General features: G+C 39.8%; 1 protein-coding gene across 5 annotated transcripts in view; it reads right to left on the bottom strand.

The window, feature by feature from the left end:
* Positions 1-6,097: 6,097 nt before the first annotated feature.
* MAPK9 (mitogen-activated protein kinase 9) overlaps positions 6,098-18,310 on the bottom strand; it is a 69,817-nt gene continuing 57,604 nt past the window's right edge. For 3 of the 5 annotated variants that reach the window (XM_065917241.1, XM_065917242.1, XM_065917246.1), the window contains 5 exons: positions 15,019-15,201; positions 13,470-13,594; positions 12,026-12,089; positions 10,661-10,732; positions 6,098-9,161 (listed from right to left, as the gene is read on the bottom strand). In XM_065917241.1, the coding sequence (XP_065773313.1) occupies positions 9,019-9,161; positions 10,661-10,732; positions 12,026-12,089; positions 13,470-13,594; positions 15,019-15,201 (587 nt within the window). In that variant the 3' untranslated portion in view covers positions 6,098-9,018. Of the gene's footprint in view, positions 9,272-10,660; positions 10,733-12,025; positions 12,090-13,469; positions 13,595-15,018; positions 15,202-18,310 lie in introns of all 5 variants that reach the window. The other 2 variants (XM_065917244.1, XM_065917245.1) reach the window with 2 other exon arrangements.

Here is an 18,310-nt window from a genome sequence, read left to right as displayed (position 1 = left end):
AATTCCTGCTCACGGCAAGGATTATCACCTGAGGTTAATAACTGCATGAGGTATATGGTGGATGGGACCCCTGCCAAAGCAAGCCTATGTGGACGACTTTCTAGTATTGAGACAAAACATGACTGCGTGACAGAGGACTGGACTGGGACTATCTGAACCCAGAGGTCAATTTAGCATCATTGACAGTGGGTCAAAAAGATGCTAAACGTCTTCTGCTGGGAGTTCATATAAAGTAGCGAGCAGTCCCCAACGTTTCTGGCACCTGGGACAGGTTTTGTGGAAGACAATTTTTAAACGGACCAGGGAGGGGGATGGTTTAGGAATGATTCAAGCATATTACATTTATTGTGCACTTTATCTCTATTATTATTACACTGTCATAATGCAGTAAAGAGAGCGACGGGAGGCAGCTGTAAACAGATGACGCTTCACTCACTCGCCTGCCACTCACCTCTGGTTCCCCAGTCAATGGTCCAGTTGGGGACCCCTGACCCTTTATATATATATATATAGTGTCCCTGACCCTTATATATATATATATATATATATATATATAAAGGACACAATGTCACTTAAATTTCATTTAAATAACCAAAGATGCCAGTGAATCTATTAAACCTTTTGATATGCTTTCTAGATCCAAGAAAGATCAGAGACAGAGGGCATGGTCAATGCAACCCCGTGGAAGCAGCCACACAGAGCTAGAAGCTGCAGGTACTGCCGGCTGACCCGCCTGACAAGGTAGGTTGGTGTCATGGAGGGTTAGGAGAATCTTAAGAACATGACAACCAGAAACCAGACCCCAGGAGTGCAAGGGCTTCAGCTGGATCCTGGCAGGACACACTGCTAAAGGACTCTGGGACACTGGGGCAATCCCAAGGCCCTGGCTACTAAACCTGATGAAGGCTTACTGATATGGACAGCTGGAGACCTTTAACTGAAAAATGAAGGTTATAAAAGGCTCGCACAGAATGACTGGGCTTCTAGGTGGCAGCAGTGGTTAAGAACCTGCCTGCCAGCACTAATGCAGAAGACATGAGACTCAGGCTCGATCCCTGGGTGGGGAAGTTCCCCTGGAGAAGGAAATGGCAACCTACTCTAGTGTTCTTGCTTGGAAATTCCCATGGACAGAGAAGCCTGGCAGGCTACAATCCATGGGTTCGCAAAGAGTCAGACTTGACTGAAATTACTTAGCATGCACACACAGTATGACCTCATTTGGGCAAAAAGCAGAACAAAAAATCATCTAGATATGTATGTGTCCATAGAAAACGATCTGCAAGTACAGTTAAGTATCAAGAGTGGTCATCTCCAGATGGGGTGATATGGTATGTTTAGTTTCTCATTCTTGATTATGTTTTCATATGTGTGTGTATACACACACACACACACACACACACATATTATTTAAAAAGGGAGTAGATGAGAGAGGAGATAAGAGAAGGCAGAGACAATGAAACTGCTTTTCAATTTCTCTTGTGAAGGGGAGCAACTCAAGGGTGATGCTGGGTTAAGCAGCTTTTTCTTTTTCATGCAGGTAACGCAAAGATGACAAATGGTGGAGCAGAGGAGGGGGCAGTGACGACACGGGATAGAGGTGATTGTAGGAGTGAATTTCCTGACAGGGGCGGGGTCAACTTTCATGGGAGCAGGGACAGTCAAGGTAAGGAGGGTGGGTAAGGGGAGAAGAGCCAGACCTTCACTTGTTGCATTCTATTCCTGTCAGGTATGGTGAGGGAGCTATCTTTGAGAATATCTGAGAGCAAACACATACAACCAAGGGTTCTGGTCAAATAGTTATTTTTTTAATAGCATCTTTAGAATGATAATTTGCTGCTTAAAACACCTAAGAAATCAACTTTACAACAGAGAGCTGGACAGACTTAACTATTAGTGAAATTCTATATTGCAACTCTAGCCTAGATTAAAATCAAATAAAAACAGAGTAGCATGACTGCTATTAGGTGAAAAATGGCAAGGTGTGCTCAAGGGGATAAACTTCTAAAGTCATGCCCAGCTTGAGCCAGGCTGTGCTGGATGGACACAATTCTCTAATTAACAGCCACTGGAGGGCAGCTTGGTCTCTTGTGGAATCACGATTGTGTACTCTTCAAAACACGCCACTTTATTCTCATGGAAACAAAATAAGGCCAACACATGTTTCTGCCTCGCTCCCCTGCCCATGCAACGACCTGTGGATACTGAGACGGCAATTGGTCACACTTCTTAGTGGCCACAAGATCTCATAGGTGTAGAAATGAAGAGGAAGCTGGCACTTACTACCTGATCCTCCCAAGAGAAAATAAAAGCATAAACTCTGAAAACCAGTGCAATTGCCAAATTAATTTGTTTTCTTGAAGCAAGCAGATCAGAGGCAGCTGCTGAAGTGTTTTCATTATTTCTGCACAGTGTCCATCAAGATGCTTCCTCCTCTCCTTGTGGCAAGATAACACTCCACAAGAGCTGAATGACAAGCCACTGGGCTAAGAACTCTAGTGAGGAGGCTGGCAAAGTGCTGGCCACGTGGCTCTGGTCACTGTGACTGCTAGGTCTGCCTTAAGACTCGGTCCTGCCACTCAAGGCAGTCAGTCACCTTTTGGATAAATTTTCAGAAGGCCTGTTCATGCTCATAAAACTGATGGATGTCACAAGCTGGCGGACAGAATGCTTATGAGGAATGACAGCATCAGGATTAACCGCAGCATCACAAAACCCAGTCATTTTGCTAGACTACAGGCCCCTAGTGGAACGTGGCTTTTAAAGTTCAGGCCACCTGAGACTGTGTTCATAAGTGTGGCCTCGCTTGGAGGGTGCGTGCTCAGGCTGTGCAGAAAGATTACATTCATATCTGCGTCCATAATTTTAGGGTGCTCTGAGGTGATGAGGCTCTGGGAGCTTTTTCATATGAAAGAGGGTTGTGAGAACTTTGAGTTTAAGCTAGAGAAGGAAGGACTTGGAGTGTATCTTTTCAACTAATGTGTTAAAGCCTGTCTCATAAAAATGGGTCGGACTCACTCTATTTCACCCGAAGGAAAGACCTTGGACCAATGGGTGGAAGTTGTGGGAACCAAGTTTTCTGTTCAGTTAGAGAACTTATTGTTTTTTTTACCTTATTATTTATTTTTCCTTTTGGCCCCACAGGGTCTTCCTTGCTATACACTGGCTTCTAGTAGGGGACCAGGGCTACTCCCTAGCTGCAGTGCACAGGCTTCCTCTCACTGCAGGGGCTTCTTGTTGTGGAGCGCGGGCTCTAGGGGCACAGGCTCGTGGGCTCCAGAGTGGGCGGCTGGTAGCTGTGGTGCACAGGCTCAGCTGCCCCGCAGCACGTGGGATCTTCCTGGATCAGGGGTCGAAACCATGTCCCATTTACTGGCAGAATTCTTAACCACTGGACCAGCAGGGAAGTCCCAGGAAATAACTTTCTAACAGTCAAAACTATATAAAAAAAAAAATGCAGTGGGAAGAACATTCTCTTCATTAAAACCATCTGAGCAGAGGGTGGATAACGTCTTCAGTGCCATGAATGGCAATGTGAACTAGAGAACCTCTTTGTTCATTCCTGTTCTTGATGAAATCAAAGTGTATACACAAAATAGAGCCAAGACTGTACTTCAAAACTCAGCACAGAACTACTTTACAATGAAGAGCTGCATTTAATCATATCAATGTTTCTATGATTTCTGCACTATAAACCTACAGTTCCTACGTTACAGCTAAGTTCCATGTGGAAGGAATGCTGGAAACAACCCATTTCACTGAATTGAGTCTCTATATGCTCTTTTGAACACAGAACAAGAATGTCAACTTATGCTGGGGCTGAGAGTAAAAATGTCCCTATCTATACCCAAGATCTGTCTGCAAAAGTGTCAGAACCATTTAGAGCAGAGAAGATCAGGGGAACCCTCTTGCAGTCTGTGCTTCCCTCTAAGATCACAAAGCATCTAGAAACTGCTTCTAGAAAGGGGCTCTTAACATGGTAACCACCAGGGTTCAGGATTCCTCAGAAAGTTTGGCAAAATCTTGTGCTCATGGCCTTTTTCTAAGGGTGGGGGAGGCGGTCACAGTTTTCATTAGACTCTCAAGGGTGTCCACGACTGTGAGAACAGTGAGGCCCGCCTGAGTGGGACGGCGTTCTGTAGACTCTCAAGGGTGTCCATGACTGTGAGAACAGGAGGCCTGCGTGAGTGGGACGGTGTTCTGAGGGTGGCCCTGTGGTGCCCTTCCCGATGTGGCTACATCTCAACTGTTGTGCAGGGGGTTGGAAAATTGATTCTGAATTTCCCTTCCAATGCTAAAGTCCCACAGCACAGAAATGGCAGAGCAAACACCCTTGTTCACAAGGACTCCCTGGGCCCTGGGGAAACAGTGAGTGACAAGTGCCCAGTGGCTGCTGTGATAGGCATATCCTCTTTTTTTTTTTTTATTTTTTTTTTTTTTTTTAATTTTTTTTTTTTAATATTATTTTATTAGTTGGAGGCCAATCACTTTACAACATTTCAGTGGGTTTTGTCATACATTGACATGAATCAGCCATATAGTTACATGTATTCCCCATCCCGATCCCCCCTCCCACCTCCCTCCCCACCCGACTCCTCAGGGTCCTCCCAGTGCACCAGGCCCGAGCACCTGACTCATGTATCCCACCTGGGCTGGTGGTCCGTTTCACCATAGATAATATACATGCTGTTCTTTCAAAACATCCCACCCTCACGTTCTCCCCCAGAGTTCAAAAGTCTGTTCTGTATTTCTGTGTCTCTTTTTCTGTTTTGCATATAGGGTTATCGCCACCATCTATCTAAATTCCGTATATATGTGTTAGTATACTGTAATGTTCTTTAGCTGTGGTACATATACACCATGGAATATTACTCAGCCGTTAAAAAGAATTCATTTGAATCAGTTCTAATGAGATGGATGAAACTGGAGCCCATTATACAGAGTGAAGTAAGTCAGAAAGATAAAGAACATTACAGCATATCCTCTTAAGTCATGATCATATTTGGCTTCAAAGAGATGTTACTGGCCACTTTGTTGCCACTTTGTTACTGTTATTATTGATTTGGTTACCAACTTTCCTGATGAAAGACCAAAAATATCAAATAACTGCCTTACTACCAAAGGTAAGCTTACACTTAAATACAAAATACAATCTTCAGGAAAGTATACAGTAAGTTATTTTGAAATACTGATTCTGGGAAAGATCGAAGGCAGGAGGAAAACGGGACAGCAGAGGATGAGATGGTTGGATGGCATCACTGACTTGATGGACGTGAGTTTAAGCAAACTGTGGGAGATGGTGAAGGACAGGGAAGCCTGGAATGCTGCAGTCCATGGGGTCGCAAAGAGTTGGACGCAACTTAGCGACTGAACACCACCACACCCCTTCCCATTAAAAAAATCCCACAAAAATCTATATGTACCATTTAAGTCAATAAATTTAAAGTATTTCAGTACTATCTACGTTGAAAGTGGGAAGGGGGAGGGTAAGAGAAATGGAGCCCAGGTCATTATCAAGAGAAATGTTTTCCTATTTCATGTGCCTATATAGTCACAGAGTAGGACACAACGGAAGGACTTCCACTTTCCTTTCCTAGATATCTTTAAAAATAAGACTGACACTCACCCATCTGGAATGACTCTAGTCCTAGCAAGGAGAAAGTGAGCCATTGTGCACCCTTCTATTCCTGTGGTTTTAAGTAGTAAAAATCCTAAAGTACCTCAAAACCAGAAGCAAAATGAAAGAGGCTAATCCATGCAGAAAACCACAAGCACACAGGCACCGTTAAGGATTTTAAATGATACAGTGAAAGACTGATTGGTCCATTCTTCTTGCCACTCTTGTGAGAAAACAATTATTCCAAATATTCAACCTTGCACTGCATGTTTCTGAAAATTTAGATTCAGGAAGTTGCAGAATATTTTCAGTAAGGGATCTAACGGAAATATTTTGCTTTTCAATTTAAAAACATCTATTAATATTGACTGGGATGGCAACACTCCAATATCTGCTTGTGTTCATGTTAAATCTGTAATCAGAGATGGTGATGTAGAAATACACAGTCACATGTCATTTAAAAACACACAAAAATTGGACATGTTATATACTTCTCTTTTAAAATGTATTTGTATTATTTTCACCAATCAAAACACACGTAATATATTTTATTATAAAACATTAGGCAATGTTACTTTTGAGATATGCAATCTGAAAGGTCACACCTGTGTTTACTACCAGTATGAAACACCAGAGGAGTTACATTAGAAATCAACCAATATGAACTCATCATCATATATCATTACCATTACTTTACACAGCATCAAATCTGGATTAAAACAGTCTCCCATTCAGTGTTTCAACTCTGGACTCTGGGTGTCAGCAGGGGCCTACCAAGCATTTCTCCTTTAGGATGCGGCTCTGAGCGCCATGGTGCACAGGCAGGCACAGAGCCTTGATTCTGTCTCCTGTCTCCACAGCTGACCAGGCTGAGCAGGATGTTTCTAGAATGCTCTCCTACTCTGTAGACTGTCTGCTCTCTGGAGCCTGCCCTTGAAATCAAGACCTGACAGGGGAGGCAGTCATTTCCTTTTTAACAAAAACTAAGTCAACAAACAAAATGAACCTAGTCCAAATTCCAGGCTAATAATAAATTACCTGGTTTATAAAAATATGTGTCCAAAATAGTTACTTCCAGGGTTGTGTACAATATAAATTACAAAAATAAAATAGAAAAGATGAAAAATTGAGCACATTTTTCAGTTCTTTATCCAACACCAGAATTTATCCACGGAGAGCAGTGTGGAACCATCTGCATTGCACCAGGCCCCTAGCACGTCCCAGCTCAGGAGGGAGGACCCTGAACTGGGGTGAGGTACTTCTGAGGAGCTCTGCGGTCTGCAGCACCGTGGCCTGCTGGGGTGCACGCATCACTTGCTGATGGCAGGTGGTCTTGGCAGGAAACCCGTCCATACCATCATGGACTTCATCCGTGAACAACGGAGGAAGCAGTGAGCAGAAAGTCACTCGGTATGGCACCTAGCTCCATTTATAAACGCCACCTGGCTGAATGTACTGTCACCCAGTGGGACTTCCATGTGCCCTCCCGTTCCTGTGCTGCATATACATAAGCTGAGGACAGATAATGTATTTTTTAAACTCTCCCCTTTCCTTTTCTTTTCAAAGATAGATTTAGTAAAGTCTTTTTAAGGAATGTGTATTAGGTCATTTTAAGATGTTTATATATGTACAGCGATAACTTTCTTCACTATACCATCAGGCCTCTGAAGCCAAATAATCCTCAGCTATGTAACAGGTATTTCTGCCCCAATCCAAGTTAGTATTCCATCTTACAGCTGAACATGTCTAAACATCACAATAGAAAACTATTTATTACTTCAATATTAATTTTGTTCATCAAGGGTTCCAGTTTCCAGTGATAAGACCAATAAGATACAAATGGTATAGAGAGAATCATATATTTTAGATAATATTTATAATAAACTTTCTTAACAAAGTTCCTCCTCAGAACACATTCTATAGAATGTGACAATGTTGACTCAATAGCTTCCAAAATAACTGAACAAAAGATACGAATCTGCAGTAGAATAAGCTCAGGGGAAAGCATCACGAGCACAGGTAGCCGTGTGTGACCATCATAACTCCATCTCTGCAATGACACTTCAATACTCAGGATTTTACTGAATCTTGAATAATTTCCATATTAGTCTGAAAGTATCAATTTCAGGTGAGCAGCTTAAAATCAGGAGATATTTAACAGCTAATAATTACCCTTTAGGACAGTTCCTCCCTCTCTCAGAAGGTCTCCCCTCAGGAAAAGGAAATGCCTCCACAAACTGGAGGACGACCACAAACAGGCATTCTGAGTCAGCCTGCTTCCAAAAGCAGACCAAAGGGGATTTGGGTGCTTTCTTTTGTGAAAGAAAGTTGAGGAAGAATGCTGTGTTGGAAGAGGGAAACTCTGCCTTGTGAAATCATGTATCTTACCCTAGAGGAGGTGAGATAGGACCCAGTCCAGGCGCAAGCAAAACAAGCACTCAGCAAGTGACTGCCATCATCTTTAGTGATCACTTCGTAAAATTCTACTCTAACAGCAGGTGATGGGGTCAAGAATCTATTTGCCATCATATGATTGACATGGGTGTTAGGTGGCTAATAAAGAAGATGAAGTTCTAGGTAGCACTTCAAATTAGTAAGTCCAGAAGACCAAGGAAAAAGAGATGGCATAGATAGGATTTTAAACATATATATGTTTTAAGCAGCATAAAACAAAACTTAAAATGCTATCATGCAGTAAAACTGAATGTACAGTCATCCAGACTAACACAATTTAGAGAAAACAAAGTATCCTGGTCTTAGCAGTGATAATTCTCAGCCTAAAACATGACAAATTAAAGAAAAGTTACATTTTTTTAATTATACAGATTTAATTATATTCCTTCTGAAATATGAAAGAAAGTTAATTCATACCCTAAAAGAAGGTAAGATATTATAATATGATGGTGGCCAATTAATACATATAAATCTATTTTTTTCTGGACAAACACAAAATTACTTAAGAGGGTTAAGAGACAATTCTAGAAGCAGCACTACCTTGAAGATTATTTGGCTTTATAAATACTGATTTCCAAAGTGCTAGAGGGCAAATCCAAGCAAGCATTTGTGTCATGCATATAAATCCCAACAGTTACTGAAGATGGGAAATGATCACTATTATCGCACAACTTAAAAAAAAAATTCATAAATTCTAATTGCTCACCTGAAATGACCTTGAACAAAATTTCTAAATGTGTGGTTTGTACTTTTTTTTTCTTTAGACATAATCTGCTTCATTTTATAATCTAAGCAAGGCAAGCCTAGTACAACTGAGTAGGGGCAAGGCATCATGTTTCTTACATGCAGAACATGGAGTTTTTCTATTTGGTTCCATCAACTCCCAAGCATTTCACGCCCATGGAAGTGAGAGTTCCTTCACTGATGACAAGCTTGCTATTTCTAACTTATCATCGACAGCCTTCCAGGGGTCCTGTCGAGGCATCCAGACTGCTGTCTGTGTCTGAGGCCAGCGTCTGCTCCGTGGACATGGATGAAATGTCATTGATGGACGAGGACTGAGAAGGAGTGGCGTTGCTGCTTACTGCTGCATCTGTGCTAAGAAAACCAAACATAATAAAACCTGAGGCACGACACTGCTGCAGATCCAGGCAGTGAGACTTCAGGCCATTCCTCAGCTCTGTCCTTTTGCAGTTTCCTATACTATTAGTATAAACAAGAAGTTAGTTGACTGTACATTTTGAACTTTTTGTGGAGTCTTTCTTTAGGCTCAAAGTCTCAAATAGTCCTCTGTCTTTCACTGCAATATTCTTTCTTCCTGGTGGCTAAATATCATACACATGTATAGTCATGTTAACTACTTTAAAAATACCTTCTGGTTTTAAAAAGATATTAAAAGAAAATTGTTGAATTTATCCTAAAACTATCAGTATCACAAAAGGCTCAAGTTCAAGTAGGATTCAAGTGTCATCAGACACTTCAATGATAATCATAAACACTTAATCCAAGGGAAAAAACATCAACCTTTGAAGAATTCTTTTGCAAAAAAAAAAAACCTTCTAAAAGAAGGAATGATACAAACAAGAAAAAAATAGGAACAAAATTTAGTGGACTCTTGTTCATTTTATTTTTGCCTTTTAAATCCCCAAAACTGACATTTTAAGGCAAATGAAACTAACCTATTTCCTACTATCTATATTTTAGCCTTTTGAACAAAAACAAAACATCCAGGGTCTCAGAGGTCAGTCTTAAATTTGTGCTTAGTTAACTATAAGCACCTAAATTTGTATCAAAGTTATATAATCTCCTGACACTTGACACATGTCATGCTGAATATAAAATTCAAGAATAAGAAACAGCCCCGTAGGTATTTACATGTGTGTGTGGTGTGCATGTGCTTTCCAGTGGGAGTGGAGTGAATACAAATGTGAAATAAACATAAGTAAAGAATTTTGTTTAAGGTAGAACCTTATAGTGGAGAAGGAAATGGCAACCCACTCCAGTACTCTTGCCTGGAAAATCCCATGGACCGAGGAACTTGGTAGGCTATAGTCCATGGGGTCGCAAAGAGTCAGACACGACTGAGCGATTTCACGTTAATTTTCAGAACCTTAGAGATGGTATTATAAGTTAATACCATATATATTATGCCTCTAATAGTCATACAGCTTTCTAATTGTTAGTCAGATGCCTACCACTAAGAAGATCAAGCAGAAAGATGGGAGAATTATATGAACAATTTTCTCAAAAGAAAACCAAATTCCACTTTATCTAGACTCATTAATTTTCTTTTTTAATTGGTTGGGGGCAGTATAAAGAAGGTCATGCACGTTGAAAAAACTTTAAATTCAATTCCCCTATCTATAAATGAAAATGACAGTAGCTGTTACAAGAATGAACCAAGAATGTTCACAATACAGTTAGTTCACTGCCTGGCATCAGTAAAATGTTAGCTGCCACAATCAGAGCAGACCAAAAAGAGAAAACTATTTCACACAAGGAGTTTTCAAATCCAATGCTGGTCAAGCTGGCACTTAAAAAAATAGAGAAAGAAAAGTATTATGCAATCAAACTATTAAAGCAATCACTAACCTGAAGGTTGATCTTTTACAACACCATTCTTGCTTCTTTCTTCCCAATCCATTACTTCTTTGTAAATTAGCTCTTCAAATAGAAATGCAAGTTAGAATGCTTCATCAGTTTCTCTGCATCTCTAAACCCTGCTTCCAAATAAACCAGAACCACTCCAAGGGCACTGTGATGTGCTATTTTTAAATGTGATAGACGGACAACTAATAGTTTACCTAGACCAAAATATAATTTGATTCCTTGTATCTTTTCAAACCAATTATATCTTTTCAACCAACCAATTAAGAAGGCCATAAAAGTAGGGTAGTTCTGGATCCACTAGTGGGTTTTACCAAGTTGAGGATAGGGAGAGAGTGGAAGAGAGACATGGGGAGTAGGGAAAAGAAGGAAAAGTACTAGCAAAGTGACTCTAACAGAACAGTTTAACTACTGGATATTCTCACATCTTTTTGCAGTTTTTCCTCCACCATTGTGGTTCTCCAAATGTAACTCCTCCAGATTGGCCAGAAATTGGTCTAGTTACCTAAGTTTTTTCTTGGTTTCAATCTCAGTTTTCCTCAATTTTCATGTGTCAGAAGAACTGCCTATTAAGCAAGATATCAGCAGCTGCCTAAAAGTTTGGTATTCATGAAATAAAATTAGCACATTGCAGGCACCGAGTGAGGCCTGTGGGTGTGCGTGCTGCAGGTCACCAGCATCCCTGCTCCCACGGAGGGGCTCTTGGGCAGGACACGCCACCATGTTTGACTTGCGCTGACCACAGTTCTCAACTATTACTGATTCTGCTTTTTAATGAAATATTTTTAGTTCTCAACTATTACTGATTCTGCTTTTTAATGAAATATTTTTAGTTTAACCTCTTTATTACTGGTTTAGTTTCTTGTGGGTTGTCTGGTTAGAGTGGTAATAATAACCATTTGCATTTTTTGATCTGCAATTTCCCCCAAACTCTTATTTTAAAACGTGTATAAAACGACAAGGCTTACAAATACAGCAGAAGTTCACATGACCCCAGTGGGGTCTCTCATATTCGCTTTATAGGGGCCTGTGAACTGGGGTTACTCAATAGTTTGCAACATGTTATCAAGTTAAGCGTAAGACACTTACTGAATTTAGTTTACAAATCAAGATTTGATAATGTGAGATGTGTGAAAAACCTTTGTTTTTGTCTTCTGAAGCAAATACGCAATTCATACATGTTCCTCTCTAATTTTGTTATCTTCAAGTTCTTTTTCTGCTGGGAAGTGGGAAGAGAGAGGATAACGGGTGAAGGGTCTCCACCCCTCCCTTAGAAAGGCTACTGTCAAAAAGTGTTAAGTTGCCCCATTTCAAAAAATGTGTAACAATCAAAATAAATTCCATCTTTACCTTTCCACTCTTCAATTGCATGTTCTCTCTCTTCCAACTGGGCATCATAAATTTGAGGTGGTGGCTAAAAATTAAATTTTACAGGTAAAGTTAACAGTTGAAAAAATAATGGGGCCTGAAGAAAATTAATCACTTGTAAGACTTCTAAAATATTTATTAAAAAAAATAAAATATTTATAATGATGCAGTTTCATTCAATATGTAGCTTAAAGATTTCTTTGTAAGTATGATATTTACATTGGTTTCAAAATCAAAATAATTATGGAAAAATTAACCAAAAAATAGACCTATTATAGTCCTGCCAATAATTACACTCTAAGGACATCTGCCCAAATGTAATTATAAAATTAGCAATCACAGGCTGCTTCCTAGAGATCCATTCTGGACAAGGTACTGTGCTAGGAAATAGAGAAGCTGCAAAATATATCTCAAGTTTATATTTCTTCCTGTTAGAACTCCCAAATTCACTCCCCAAATCATAAGTGGACTGCTTCAAAAATTTACTTAAAATCATGTTTGTAAATCAATTTATTTTCATATAAGACAATGAATAAAATGGTGGTTAAATACATAGGACAAAACCTAAAAATGAGTATGTGAACGTGAAAGTCACTCAGTCGTGTCCAACTCTTTGCGGCCCCATGGACTATGTAGTCCCTGGAATTCTCCAGGCCAGAATACTGGAGTGGGTAGCCTTCCCTTCTCCAGGGGATCTTCCCAACCCAGGGATCGAACCCAGGTCTCCTGTATTGCAGGCAGATTCTTTACCAGCTGAGCCACAAGGGAAGCCCAAGAATACTGGAGTGGGTAGCCTATCCCTTCTCCAGCAGATTTTCCCGACTCAGGAATTGAACCAGGGTCTCCTGCATTGCAGGCGGATTCTTTACCAACTGAGCTATCAGGGAAGCCCAATAATGAGCATGCCACTATATAATTATTTAACTTTCAACTAAAGACCATTCAAAGCAGGGATGCTACAGAAAAATGCACATGAGCACCACACTCAGAAGTGGAACTTCTCTAATCGGTACCTCTGGGGAAGGATGAACAGACCTGTGATTTTCAGCAAGTTTCTTAGCTTGACTGGATACCTAAACAAGATAATAAAAGCAAAACCCAGGCACAGTACCAGGTACACAAACGGATGCCTGAAAAAGGTGATCCTACGATCACACGTCAGCATGGAAATAAATGACAATTCTATCACCACAGCATAAGCATGTTTACTCCTGAGGTACTCAGGGTGCAGCCCCAGTAACGGGTCCTAAAAGGGGCTGGATCCCTGCTGTACGGCCTCAAAGTAATCAGGAGTCCTTTTAACCTTAAATCTTTGTGTAGCCACTTCAGATTGGCAGACAGAAAATCCAGGGAAATGTATGCCCTGCCTTTACACACAACTCTTTTCTTTTTTTTTTTTTTAACTCTTTTCAAAATAGATGCTTACCGCTTCTGCTTCAGCAGGGTCATACCAAACAGTGATATAAGGGTGACGCAAAGCTTCATCTACAGAGATTCGCTTGTCGGGATCTATGACTAACATTTTTGATAGTAAGTCTCTGGCTTGACTTGCTAGGGTAAAAACAAATATTAGATTAATAAAGTAACAATTTTAACCTGAGAATCACACAATAAAGAACTAAATGTGACAGCACAGACAGAGCAAAAATATACTAACTCTGAGAAACTGGTGATAGATTCAGGATTATTAGTCTCTTTCTTTAAGAGGAAATCAAGCAGCCATTTCCACTACAAATCAGGCTTTCAAAGGTGCTTTTGGCCTGAGTATGGTGGGGGGAAGGACAGGGCATAAAGCTGACAAACCATGGACAGCGAGGGTACAGGAGCTAAGCTGAGGGTGGCGCTGCCCAGAGTGCAGGCATGAAGCACAGGCAGGCCTTTTCTTTTGATGCCACATCAAAGTGAAACTGAACGGACTGAGCCGCACAAAGATTTCATATTTGCGTCATACAGACATTTCACAGATATCTCTGCTTTGCCTGTGCTGTGCTTGGCCGCTCAGTCGTGTCCGGCTCTGCAACCCCATGGACTGTAGCCCACCAGGCTCCTCTGTCCTTGGGATTTTTCAGGCAATAACACTGGAGTGGGTAGCCATTCCCTTCTCCAGGGGATCTTTCCAATCCAGGGATCAAACCCAGGTCTCTTGGACTGCAGGCGGATTCTTTACTGAGCCACCAGGGAAGACCTCTGCTTTGCCTACCTGTATACAATGTACACTTTTAAAAAAATCTAGAGATTAGTAGTTAGAAAAAAATTGAACAAGCTCAATAATTTGGTTAAATACAAGGCTCACCTAGGTTTCAGCAATTAAAATTCACAGGTGGGACCTCTCTGGTGGTCCAGTTGCTGAGATACTGCACTCCCAGTGCAGGGGGACCAGGTTCAATCCCTGGTCAGGGAACTAGAGCCCACATGCTGCACCTAAGTGCTTGCATGCCACAGCCCAAGACCCCACACACCACAGCTAAGACCCGGGACAGCCAAATAAATACCAAACCAAATAAAGTTCACATATGTAGGCAAAGGAGAGATGGAACTCTTCTGAATGAGGCACAGTTTGTCTTGATGTAGAGAAAATCAAATCTATTATTTTCCCTTAAAATACATTTTAGTGATGGGCACAGGATAAGGGGAGAAGGCCTTTTAAAATTTCTGACTCTTCAAATGGGTGAGAATCTTTATTCAAGTATTCTTTACACCTGATAACAGTTTGAATTCCATTTGCTGTAACTAATATAAGAATCTTTCAGACTATGTAAATATTGTGACCAGAGGCTTCAGTTTTGTCCCCTTTATTGAGGACAAAACTTCTAGGTCTTTAAGCTTTCTTTCTGAAATGCCTTCATTCTAGCCTATAAATGACTTTGAGGGTTTTCAACTATTTCATCTTTCAGTTTTCACAGATTTTAGAATGCAAACATAAAAAAAGCTTCACCAGATAATGAAAACAAGTATAAGAAAAAAGGATATCTTACTTTTAATTTTGTCTCGTTCAGATTCTGATGGGAATATCCAATCTGGAAAGAGTTCTTCAAATTTGATTCCAGGATACTTTGGTCTGTTTTCTACATAATTCCTCACAGTTGGCTGAAGTTTCTTCATGAAATCTGCAGATGGTGTTCCTAGCTGCTCAATAACTTTATTCCACTGATCAATATCTAAGGAGTCTCTTGAGGAAAATACAACTGAAACGCCTTATATTCATATTACATAAAGTTGCATCATTCAAAGAGAAACTTAAATTATACTTATCAATGAATAATTAATCAGACCAGCTCACTGGGTCAGCAGAAGCATTCTGAAATAATATTCAAATAAGGTTTGGGTTTCTAATTAAGACTATTTAAAAAAACAAACTCTGCACCATGTAAACTCTGGTCACAGTTTATTAAATCAACACAATGAAGTCTTTATGGCTTCCTATTCTAGACCAAAATAAAGTTATCTTGAATCTGAAGAATATCTATGACTGAAAGGCTTAAACATGAAAGTAGGTAATAATTATGTAGGTAAATTGAAATCAGTTCTCATAATAATGGGCTTCCCTGATAGCTCAGTTGGTGAAGAATCCGCCTGCAATGCAGGAGACCCTGGTTCGATTCCTGGGTCGGGATGATCCCCTGGAGAAGGGATAGGCTACCCACTCTGGTATTCTTGGGCTTCCCGTGTGGCTCAGCTGGTAAAGAATCTGCCTCCAATGCAGGAGACCTGGGTTCGATCCCTGGGTTGGGAAGATTCTCTGGAGAAGGGAAGGCTACCCACTCCAGTATTCTGGCCTGGAGAATTCCAGCAAAGAGTTGGACAAGACTGAGTGTCTTTCAAGTGACTTTCACTTCGCTTCCACTTCTTGTAATAAAGCTATGTTAGATATAAAGTTCCCTAAAATAGAGAGACCTAACTGCTCAATTTACAGCTGGGAGCCACCCTGCGGGCTTGGCAGGATGCGGTTGCACAAGGGAGGGGGCGGGAGCCTGGGCTCTGGACTTTCTGAGCCCTCATCAGGTCATCTCCCACTGTAGCTGGGCTTACAACATTGAGCAGCGCCAGCTTTGAGAGGCCATTAAGTTTTACTTGGCACTGACTCTGGCTATCATTGCAATATAAATAAGTGTGTTTTATTTCCTTTCAAAGTACATGACCTAGGTTTCAGACTCCATTGTGTGTTAGTCACTCACTAGGTGTCAGGCAGTCAATCCCCTTGGGTCTCATCTTCCTATTTGTAAAATGTAGACAATGCCAGCTTTCTCTCTTTTTCTGGAAGCTTGAGATAACTGGCAAGATGAATGTGGAAAGTGATTCTAAAACCATAAATATTATATAAGAGAACACAAACCAGAGGAATCAAATAAATAAATAGAATCTTTAAAAAGTGATTAATTGAGGTATGTCTTCGAAAAATAAAATGATATCACTGTGAAAGAACCTCGGGAACAAACATGTTCTTCAAAGAACAAAGGAGGAGGCCCTCTTGTCTCCTGTAATGGCTTTCTTCTTACTGGCATACCATCACCATTTTGCTCTCCACTGGAGCATTCCATCACCAATCAAACATAATTTTTTTCCCTCTCATCTTAAAACAACAGTCAATTTCCTTTGAACAGTCACTTTCCTTTGAACTTCCGTAGCTTAGCTACCATTCCCATTTGCAGCAATACAGAGTTGTCTATATCTTCAATTCCCACCCTGTCATTCTCTCTTAACCATTCTTTTCAGCCATCATTTCATGAAAACTGTGCCCATCAAAGTTGCAGGGGACCGTCCCTCAGTTCTCAGTCCTCACCTTTTTGACAGTGTTCATGTGTTCCCTCAGTAATCTGCTTCTGGGCCTCCAGGGTCCCGTACTTCCTGAAAGGTACCTGGCAGAAGCTTTCTCTTTCTTATAAGCCACGAGGAGTTCTTTTCTACCTTCGGTTGTGGACCTAAAACAAATCTCTGACAACTGCAGTCTGGTTTTCAGAATCTTTTTCTATCTCATGTTTGAAAAAAAGAGCAAAATTGTCTTTGGAAAATGATGGTAATCTCTGTGTGTGTTCTAAGGATGACATTAGGTGACCTTATACATAAAATTATTATTACTGATATTGTAAGATGTTAATATGTAAATTAAGAACTTTAAATTATTTAATAATGCACCAAAAATTCCCCACACTTTTCACATCTGTACTATCTGAAGAACATAGTTAAGTAGTTAAAGAAAGGAAAAATGCAAAATAAATTAAAAATTGAGACAAAGTGAATGTTTAGTTGATACTTCTAATTATATATCGTTAGGGAATTCCCTGACAGGCCAGTGATTAGGATTCGGTACTTTCACTGCTGAGGGCGTGGTTTCAATCCCTGATTGGGGAACCAAGACCCTACAAGCCTCGTACTATGGCATAATAAATAAACATATCTTTAGAATACATCAATTTTTCCTTTTTATATTGAGTTTATTTGCAAATTAAATATTTCCTATTTATAGTTTGAAACAACTGAATCTAAGGTAAGGCTATGAAAAATTGCTAGAAAATGTATTAGAACAAAATAAAATGCTATGTTTAACTTCACATAAAATCTATGATGTGAAAACTATTAAGGAAGGTAAATAAAATGATAGGGATAAAATTTTTTCATTTCAAGTTTGTGTTGTGAAGATTTATATTACAAGAAAATCACCCTCATAAAATCATAAAAATGAAAATTAATAAAATATATATAAAACATTGACTACACAACTTAATTTCTCTTAAAGATAACCATCAATCTGCCAGCAGAGACTACTTTAAGCTTTCATAATGAAAAAATAAAATCAAAAGACTAACGAAAATTTTAGGTGGTGAGAACACAAATGAAAAAGGGTATATGTGAAGAACTAAGTTAGAATAAAAAATACTGAAGATGGAAGAACATGAGGAATATGAGAAAAGAAGGCTATTGAAACTATTATATATCTATTCTTCCTTATGCTACATATCATTAATATGATTTGCTGACCACAGTATAAATTAACCTTTTGCATTTTATATTTATTTAGACTTCCCCAGTAGGGAAGTCACAAATAACCATCTAAGTGGATCGCTAAAAGTTTCTACGAAATGTCAGAAGAGTAACAAACAAAAAAATTTAGCAAATACTGTTCCTCACAAACTTTTCACTTTAATTTTTTTCCCTTTAGGTCTTATGTAGCACGCTTCAGTTCTTACTTTGGAGGAAAATATTCTATTGCATCCTGGTAACTGATGAAATAGTATATTAAACAAATTACACAAGAATATTGGCCTATTA

Source organism: Muntiacus reevesi, chromosome 1 (assembly GCF_963930625.1).
Source record: "Muntiacus reevesi chromosome 1, mMunRee1.1, whole genome shotgun sequence".
In the NCBI taxonomy this organism is placed as follows: domain Eukaryota; kingdom Metazoa; phylum Chordata; class Mammalia; order Artiodactyla; family Cervidae; genus Muntiacus; species Muntiacus reevesi.
Note: the sequence above shows the minus strand (reverse complement) of the source record. Positions and strands in the feature narration are given on the sequence as shown.